The sequence below is a fragment of the Chelon labrosus genome, assembly GCF_963514085.1.
Source record: "Chelon labrosus genome assembly, chromosome: 2".
NCBI lineage: Eukaryota > Metazoa > Chordata > Actinopteri > Mugiliformes > Mugilidae > Chelon > Chelon labrosus.
The window spans coordinates 12,551,716-12,561,737 of record NC_140338.1 but is presented as its reverse complement, the minus strand read 5'-3'; the positions used below and the strand labels follow the sequence as shown (position 1 = coordinate 12,561,737).

Here is a 10,022-nt window from a genome sequence, read left to right as displayed (position 1 = left end):
CATTCATGTAGATCTAATAATCTCCATTGTATATAGAGACTGGTAACACGACTGGTAACACTTTCTGATAACTTTATTAAGGATTTATTGATTAATCTTGTGTTTATTAAATTATTTATTATTATAATATTCATCCGGTTGTGAAACATCTCTCTGATTAACATGTGACTGAGTCATTGTTAAAAATCACCTTTTTTTTTTTAATAAGCTGCTGATTGTTTTGGCCCTGTTTAGATCTGGCATTAGCATGAGACGAAAGCAAGTAGTCAGCTTGAAGGACAAGTGTGAACACTCCCATTATGTACTGAGGACACACGGGGTGCAGCTTGTCAACAAGCAAGGCATGCAACCGCTTAGAGCCCCAGGCCAGTCAGGGCCTCTCCCCGAGGGCTGACAGACTTTCAGCTTCGGAAGTGACAATGTGGCAATGTTTTTAGTTAGAGTTGGCGACCTCCCCAAGGGCCCCTAACCTGACACAACTCTGAACACTGAATCCCGTCACATGCACGGCTCTTTAAAGTAGTTAAAACACTGGCACATAGTTCAAAAATAAGAAGTTCTCTCTGAAAGTGAAAAAGGAAAGAAAATTGAAAGAAAAAGAGGAAGGGAGGAAAAGGCAGCAAGACAGTGGTAACTGTGGTTGCCAAACAGCTAACTTACTGCTACTAGTCATCTGACGTCTGAATTATTTCTAGCATTTTAATGCCAGGTGTGGAAGGATTTTAATACCTGTTCTGTAGAAGGCCTTTGATAAATTATGGTTCAGATATTCAGTTTAACTTTTAAGTTGGTCAAATAACTATCTGACTTTCTGGATCTTCCTGATGACTTTAAAAAGTCAAAGACAATGGTCCTGAACCTCCAGAATGGTCACACAGATTCACTGATTTGAATTTATCTAAATGAATTCTGCAAATATGAACACTGGACTAAGTGGTCAGTGTGAGACAAGCATGGTCAAAACAATCAATGTTAATCCTCATGGTGGTAACTCTTGGATTGTAAACGTTCCAACATGAGACACAGGGTCAAATTCCACTTCAGATTTTTCCTGTGGCTCTGTGTGCTCAGTGTGACCACTCTGCAGTCTGAGACCAAAGGAAAAGGAGAGCCACTAACAGAAGTAAGTTTACAGCATTTATTTCAGTAGTTTCAGTTATAGTGATTAGAATAAATCCATGCATAACAGATGGTTAACTTGTAGCCAATGAAACAGCACTGCCTTCCTGATGGACATGTTTTTTTTTTCTGTGGAGGTTAGACTAAAAGGAATGATCAATACAAAATGTTTTAGTGGGGCTCTTCAGTGGGGAAGGAAAGACCAGCTTTCATCCAAAATCCTTTCTTCCAATGAGTATCTTGATAGTGACAGTTTAATATCTGCTCTGGTAATTATAGTTTTTTATTGTGTTTGTAGCTCCTAAATCATTCAATGAACATGAAAAGTGTCCACTCACCCAGACCTTTGTAAATGAAATAATTATTGTATGAAAAGAAAGCCCCGTTAAGATGATTTGCTTTCATAATCGGCAATAACAAATTAAAAATCTCCTCCATTAGAACACGTTGGCAGCATGTCTCCACCAAAACACCCAGCTGCACACTCAATCCCTGGCCATACTCTGACCCGGCTGGCACGAGAGTGGCTGGCGGAGGACACTCCAAACTTTGACCCGGCAGGAGTGTGTGTGGGAACACAGGACGTTAAGGCGAATTTGTTGTGTAAAACACCACACAGCGTCCTAGCAGGGAGCCCCTTCTTTACGGCAGTGTTCACCGAGGTGGGATGCACCGTGGACTGGATTCACCAGGAAGGAGCTGAGATCGGTAGGTAGGGCATAGACAGCAAAGCATGCACACACGGACAAGTCATTAGTATTATATTAATAACTCAGAAACCCACTTAGACATTAAATTAAAAAGCAAATCCTGAAAGTGATGTTGTCATAGGCCTTTGAAAGGTTGCTGGGGCATTCCCAACCCAAAAGACATAACCTTGTAAGAGAACCATTTGGCGTTATATTTCACCCTCCCGCTTGGATAAGGGAACCTGCCAGTAACCCTTTAATAAATTGAATTTGCTGACACGCTTTGCATGGCCTACACAATCTAGGTTAAATGTAAAAGTTAACAAATCTATTTAAATAATAAAGTCAGCAACCAATCCCTTAGAGCGAAAAGAGGTTTGAGTGAGAATGTCAGTATATTTGTCAATGGGTGCATGATAGTGTGTGTGTATTGTTGGAAGGCACAAAAATAAAGTAGCTAGGCCGAAGCCAAGCCAAATTAAGCAAAACCAAATACCTCAGAAAACATCATTTACATATCTCACAGATGAGTTGGCGTTCTCTCTTTCCAAATAAGATGCAGCGCCACATAAAGATCACTGAACTCGTCACACACATTAATACTCCAATACTCCAATATTCCACCAATGATGACTAATAAGTCTTCCTTGTCTAAAGGTGTGAGAAGGAAAAGAAACCCCCGATAGCAATTCACACCATTCACAACGACAGCAAGTTTAGAATCCTCCTATATCCTCATCTTTTGGTATCTTGTCTTTGGACGGCGGGAGGGAGTCATGCAAAAAAATCACATGGTGACCATGAAAACTCCACAGAGAAACCAGAGGTGCTGTTTTTAGAAGCAGAACCAGAACCAGAGCTAACCCCTGCACAACAGATCCCTGTCTAATCTACACAAAGAGTGAAAACAACAAACTGCCGTTTTATGGCGCTCAACAAAGACAAAGTCTGTAGCACATTCGTTTTCCATACGTACTTCTCTTTGATTTTCTAGACACTGAACCTTTCTGCATAAGAAACAACAGAAACAACGACTGTACATGACAGTACGCCTGCAGTAGATTGTGTGAATGAAAGTGCTGAAAACCCTTTCCTGTGCGTTTCGCATACGGGCACAAAGGATGACGGAAAGATATTTCAGCATGACACATCAAAGACAGTGACCTACTGGAACCGTCGCAACATTTTATGAAAGGAAATGCACTGAATTTGCATGGACTGACCTTTGTGTCAGTTTTCTTAAAAGTTTATCACATGACATCAGGGCTGTGATGAAATGTTTATATAAATGTCTAAACCCCTTCATCAGGTATAGGTCAAGAGTGTCCAAACCTTTTTCACAGAGGGGCCACATATGGATCTCTGATGAGTTACAACTGTTTGAAGCACAAGGGAAACCTACACAATACTAGGAAGATGGTCATTATGTTATGCCTGATCGATGTAAACACATTACCAGTACTACTTAACATCACAGAGTTACAGGATTCAAAGGAACCAAACTCCACAAAACAATAAAAGGCAGATTTTGTTTGTTTTATTCACACGACCTGGTGTAAAACTTTAAATACGTCCTCAGTGTACAGTATAAATGCCTACAACAGCTAATATAGTGTTCCTTTATTCATTGCAATAACTCTGACAGCTCTGATCTCAGTCCACCTGTCCTTTAACCTCCACAGGTCCTGATGCTGTCACTCTGACTGCTGTAGTGAGAGGCCCAGCAAGCTGCCTCCTCCTTGGGGAAAGGCCGGCTCTTAACTGCCTGGCCCGGGCCTCAGGGATCGCCACTCGCTGTTCTCAACTCCAGGCAATGGCAAAGGCAGGAGGCTGGCACGGACAAGTGGCTGGCACGCGCAAGACCACCCCCGGCTTTCGTCTGGTGGAGAAGTACTCCATGCTGGTTGGCGGCGTGTCCACACACAGGCAAGACCTGAGTGGGATGGTGATGCTGAAGGACAATCACGTGTGGGCGTCAGGAAGCATCACGGAGGTGGGCGGCTGCACCGGAGATCAAGTTAAAATGGCTCGTCTTAATTTAGTAAAAGTCCCACGCAGGGGAGGTTGTGTTTATGTGTTCACGTTCACATGGCTTACACTTAAACTCAACCATTGTTAATGCACCTGTGCTTTTCATAGTCAAAATATTGGCTCTGAAAATGCCTGTAAAAACACACCAATCAACCATAACATTGTGACCACCTGCCCAATATTGTGCAGGTTCCCCTTTTCTTGCCAAAAGCCCTGACCCGTCAAGGCTTGGACTCCACTAGAGCTCTGAACGTAAGCCGTGGTATCTGGCACCAACATGTTAGCAGCAGAAGCATTTTTGCTTTCTGGCAGGGAGCATTATCCTGCTGAAAGAAAGCACTGGCATCAGGGTTTCCATGAAAGGGTGGACATGGTCTGCAACAGTGCTTAAAGAGGTGGAGCGTGGCAATGTGACATCCGCATGGATGGAAGGACCCAAGGTCTCCCAGCAGAACATCGTCCAAAGCATGACACTGCCTCGGCCGGCTTGCCTTCGTCCCATACTCCACAGTCCCTCACACTTTTTCCTGCTGCTAACATCAGCTGTAAGGACAAAATGTTCCAATATATCCCACCCACTGACAGGTGCCATGATAACTCGATAAGCGGGGTTATTTAGTTCACCTCATAATGTTTCGGCTGATTGGTGTGTATGCCCCAAGAAAGTTGTTTTGCAGATATAAAGTTGATCTTGTTTCCAGTGTCCACGGAGAACTGGGGAACTGAAAATAAGAAAAGAAACACCATCCAATTTACTTTACTGTCACATGTGCAGACGACAGACTTCACTGTGGACAAGCCATGCTGTCTTAAATTACTGCATAGCGTCAAAAGAAAAAAATAATAATTCAGTTAAAACTTTGTTTAAGTTGGAACCAAGTGTCGCAGCTGGATTAACTCAATGCTTCAGATCTTGCTAGTTGACCGTGGCTGGTTAAGGTCGTGATCAAGTGGAATCTCAGACTACACTATGTGAGATTTATTTCTATGTTATAAGTAGTAATAAAGCTGAAACACGATTCTGTGATTACAACAGAATTAGACCCTTGCTCACATTTCACCAAGACCACGTTTCTCATCTTTTTGCTTTGAGTACAAACAAATATAAGAGAAAAATAAGAAAACATTCTTGTGCGAGGTTCCAATGCGTCAAAATCCTGTTTGTTTGCTTGTTTGTTGTCCAGGCTGTGAAAGCTGCCCGGTCAGTGTGCGGCTTCAGCAGCAAGATTGAGGTGGAGTGCAACTCTGCAGAGGAAGGCCGAGAGGCGGCCGGAGCAGGAGCAGACATCGTCATGCTGGACAACCTTCAGCCTCAGGTAGAGGATGCTAAAGAAACACAGACACAATTCTGCTGCTGTGTCACGCCCCCATCTGGGTGCTTTTGGATTTAGTTTTTTTGGGTGAAAGTCAACCCTGGGTGGATGCTAAAGAGCTGAACACAAAGCAAAACACTAAAGTAAAAACAACAAAACACACAAAAATTTAGTTGACTTGTAGTGCCTGTGTAGTAGTCGTGGTGGTCAGCTGTTGCAGTTTGTTGCTGGATGATTTCTACACTTCGACTGCATTATTTTTCATCGAGATTACTTCGTTGTCCTCCTTCCTGTCTGTCGCCTGTAGGAGCTGCGTGTTGCAGCCAACGCACTGAAGGAGGAGTTTCCAAATGTTCTGATCGAAGCCAGCGGAGGAGTCACCCCAGAGAACTTAGCTACGTATTTCTCCCCACAGGTGGACATCATTTCTCTGGGTTGCATAACGCAAGGCTGCCCAGTTGTGGACTTCTCTCTCAAGGTTCAAAGGCCCCACCCACACGCCACGAATACGACGCACAGACAGTGTCAGGTTGAGTTCGAAGATTGTGTGAGACATTGCTCATAGAGGAGAGCTTTTATTTCTGAAACGAGTCTGGTTGTGAAATAATTCACATCCTTTTTTAACTCAGTTTCAAGAGTCATCTGATAAGGGTCAGAGGGGAATAGAAACTAAACCAGAAACTGGGCTAAACATTTTCTCTGCAGTGAGATGGGGGCTAAAATGCAACGTTTTGTGGCTGGGAATCAAAATAAGATTAACTGAAATGTCACAGACATACAAAATAGAAGTAAAACAAAGGACAATTAAACTGATATGTACAGTATGTCTCAGTACATAGAAGGGTCTGTTTCTAGTAGGTAGTCGGACGGCCATGAAGATCACAGTCTGTGATATATCGCCTTTCACACAGCTTACAACACCTCTTCTAAGAAAGGAAGAGTATTTCGGACCATTTGCACCAGAATCACATTTCACAGAGAAGTAAAAATACAAAAGCAACTTTCAGGTTCTTAAAATCTCAGTGTACTGTCCCCCAAAGAGCCTGACATCTGACTTCTGTTCACTACCAACTATACTGAGGCCAGAAGGCGAGAAGCAGGATGATCATTCAGGTATTAAAAACAGCAAACAAGAAGAGAGGTAAAATCATTATGTCCACTGTAAACAATTTATGGGAATTTAAAAAGGTTTACTTTATTGTCCTATGCTACACATGGAAGGCTTTGTATTGTTTTATTTAATAATGCAAGTAATAATGATAAATAATAATATGTTTTATTTGTGGCCGCCTTTCAAAGCTGTCAAGATCACTTTACAGGAACAGCAGTGTATATAAAACATTCAAAAAACAATGTCGTACATTAAATGCACAAGTATATTAACGTGCAATAAAGGAAAAACTGGTTTAAATGGTGTAAGTGGTTCTGAATAGATTAGTGTTTGGGGTCTGGATTTGAAGGTTGCCCAAGTGGGGGTCTGTGTTTTTCGGATGTCAGACGAGTTGGCTGCCTCGCTTCACTGACACTTCAGCCATGGATGCAAAGGGGAAAAGCTTGGGATTCAATCCAGTGACCCTCCAAGTCCCAGGCCAGCTTCTCAAACCATTTAGCCACAGCAGCCTTGTATTGAATTTGTTGATCTGTGGCAACCGGTTCACAGAGGTGACGGCTAAACCAGAGCGATGGCCGACTTTAAAATCGGATTTTAAACCCATTGTCCCAGTGAACCTCTAAAAACCTAAGCAGATGACTCACTTGCAATTTAAAAGTTTCGCCGTCTCACCTTCCATCTGAATGTCGTCCCTGACAACTTCCCCACCCACACATTTTTTTTTTTTTTTTTTTTGCAGTGAAAAGTTTGTCTGGAGTCTCTCCGTTAGAAACTGTGGAGTTGAATTTGTTCACAACAAAATGGCTCTGATTGGTTGGAGGACTATCCAACTGTTGATGCAGAGGTATTTCGTCTCTGTATTGGTTAAAACATGCAATATAATGAAATCCAAAAGGAATTAGAAATGAGTCTGGCTACGTCAGGCTAGTCCATATCAACAAACCTTTTCAGTCCATCAGCCACAAAACTGCAAACTGCAAGCCTCAAACCCACAACTGCTGTGCTGACAGCTGTTTAGACATTCAGCACTGAAGGCCCCACCCTGAATGTTCTCTATTCCTCTTGTTTGGCCCCGTGTTAAATCCAGCTGATCTTGCTTCAGAGACCAAAAATACAACACCAAAATCATATCTGTATCCCGAAGAGTGAAGAGCTGGTCTAACAGGAAGACTAACAGATTTCAGACAAGGCGAGTGTAAAAATCAAACTGTCTATTTTAAACACAGCTTTGGGTTTAAAAAAAAAAAAAAAAAAAAATGCTGCGTGTAAAGAAATGCTGCAGAAAATGCTGACGCGACATTCAGTACTGCAGGCCCCACCCTGGATGTTCGTAAATCTCATCTGCTAGAGGCCTATTTTTTTTTTTGTCCATCCCTCTTGTGTTAGAGACACTGGCTTTTTATTAATTTACAAGTCCTTTTAATCAGTTTTGTCTTATTTTAGCTGCTTTAATCGCATTTCCTCTATTATTTTGCTAATCATAACTCTTTTTAGTAGTTTTACCACCACTTCTTTTGTTTAGAAAGTTTCTTATTTGTATGCCCACTGTAAATTAGCCCTCTGCCTCAGTGTCTGTGCAGAGTTTAAACTAAGGCAAATAAATTGCATTTTGCATTTAACTTCCAGCACCCATTGCTGTACGTGCAGGAGGCGTTTTACTTTTAATATTTTAAAGCTTCAGAAGCGTTTTGCAAGTTCCTCATTTCAACGTCCAACAACACCCTGCTGTGTGACATGACTGTCAATCCTTATTACACTGCATACATGTTGTAACATTTCACTACAGTGATGAACTGATGAGCTAATTTTAAGACGAAGGGAGACTATGCTACTAACAAGAAATGGTGGGAAATGTAGGTTTTCTTAAAAAGAATCACTGTTGATATTTCCTTTGCTCAGCAGAACGAGGTTTTTCTTTTCGCGTTGACTCACTAGACCGAAAAACCACAAACGCGAGAAGCTATGTCTTAGGCATCCTGTTCTGCCCTGAGAATGTTTAATATGTCTAAAAGTGTCTTTTAGACATATTAAAATATTAAAATGACTTTTGAAATGTTTATAGACTGTTTGTATGTTTATATGTATTCACAGTGCTTTTATTTTGAAAATCTCCTGAACTTGTGGCCCCTTACATCCAAGAGCCTGATCCTGAGGCGCAGATCCTGATCCTACTAGGGAGAGACCTCATAAGTGCTCACAAGGTGAAACAGCAAATCTACAGGCCCCACAATGCCTTTCTCAGGATTTGGATTTACGGTGGGTGATAGTGGGGGAAGTTTATATCGATAGTGCTCACAAACCCACTGTAGCTGTCTTTAAGACCAACGTCCTGCGGAATGGACGTCCATCCTATCTAACGCCAAGTCAGAAACATATCAGTGTTAAAGAAAAAGTGAGCTATGGCGGGGAGCGCGGGCCTGGCACCTCTACTCATCTCTTCACACAGAGATGAAAAGAACAGCTGGATTGCTCCCCTACCACTGAGGTAGGCTAGGGGCAGTAGCTTACCTCACTGTTGTCATGACAGATGGGCAGTGCAGAGCTGGCTTTGTGCTTGGAAAGGCGAAGCTGGCTCCTCAATCAGAACCCACTATCCTTCGCCTCGAACTGTGTGGAGATGGCTGAACTGATCCTCGACGAGCTTGACCACACACCAGACGCGGTGAGGTTTTACCGTGACAGTAAAGTTGTCCTTGGTTACATATACAATGAAACAAAGCGATTCTTTGTGTATGTACACAATCGTGTTCACCGTATATGCAAGACAACTTTCCCTCAACAGTGGCATAATGTGTCTACAGATCGAAATCCAGCTGATCTCGCCACCAGATCTGTTTCAGCATCGCAACTTACTAACAGCATGTGGTTCATAGGGCCAGAGTTCCTTCACAATCCGTTTCTGGCTGAAACACCGGAGACCTTTAAGTTGGTGGATCCCGAAACAGTATAAATGAATGTAAACTTACTACAGGACGTTTCCAACGCTTCTCCACTTGGGAGACATTGCTGAGGGCAGTTTCCTTCCTGACCCATCAAACTCATTTGTTCAGGTCTGGCTCACCAACTACATGTAAAGGATGGCATCGATGCAGCAGACTTTGTACTCCAGAGGAGCTGGCAGCAGCCAAGCTGGTCGTACTCAAGTCTGTTCAAAGGGATGCTTATCCAGAAGAGTACACTGCACTACAAGAAGGTAAAGCAAGTGCAATCCTGAACCTTGATCCTTCCATGTGTGATGGCCTTTTACGGACGGGGGGACGTCTGAAACATGCAGTCTCAGTTCAGAGGTTAGAAATCCAAGCATTCTCCTAAAACAAAGGCATGTCACAACATTACTGGTGAATCATTACCACACAAAAGTTGAACACCAACAACCGACAATTCACTGATGGTGCAATCAGAGCTGCAGGCCTGTGGATTATCAGGCTCCTCTCCTGTGGAACCAGCTCCCAATTTGGGTTCGGGAGGCAGACACCCTCTGTATTTTTAACGTCAGGCTTAAGACTTTCCTTTTTGATCAAGCTTACAGTTAGGGCTGGACTGAACCATCCCTTATTTATGCTGCTATAGGCCTAGGCTGCTTGGGGACGATGCACCAAACACATGTGCTCCTTCTTTCTTCTCTCTCCTCTCTTGCATCCTCCACTTTCTTCTCTCTGGCACGGAGCTCTTGCCCTCTAATTTCCTATCTACTACTAGTCATGCAATTCTGTGCTATTACTGTATAGAATGTTAACAGCTGCCCCCCGAGGTACAAAC

The 10,022-nt window shown here is 42.8% G+C and overlaps 1 protein-coding gene across 1 annotated transcript; it reads left to right on the top strand.

Annotated features, from left to right (window-relative positions):
* Positions 1 to 1,574: 1,574 nt before the first annotated feature.
* On the top strand, positions 1,575 to 6,548 carry LOC311507838 (nicotinate-nucleotide pyrophosphorylase [carboxylating]-like; the record flags this gene model as incomplete). Its single annotated transcript, XM_084572364.1, has 4 exons — positions 1,575 to 1,827; positions 3,491 to 3,801; positions 5,024 to 5,155; positions 5,460 to 6,548. The coding sequence occupies 4 exons, from the start codon at positions 1,575 to 1,577 to the stop codon at positions 5,715 to 5,717; spliced, it is 954 nt and encodes a 317-aa protein (XP_084428490.1). The 3' UTR covers positions 5,718 to 6,548.
* Between the last annotated feature and the right edge of the window lie 3,474 nt (positions 6,549 to 10,022).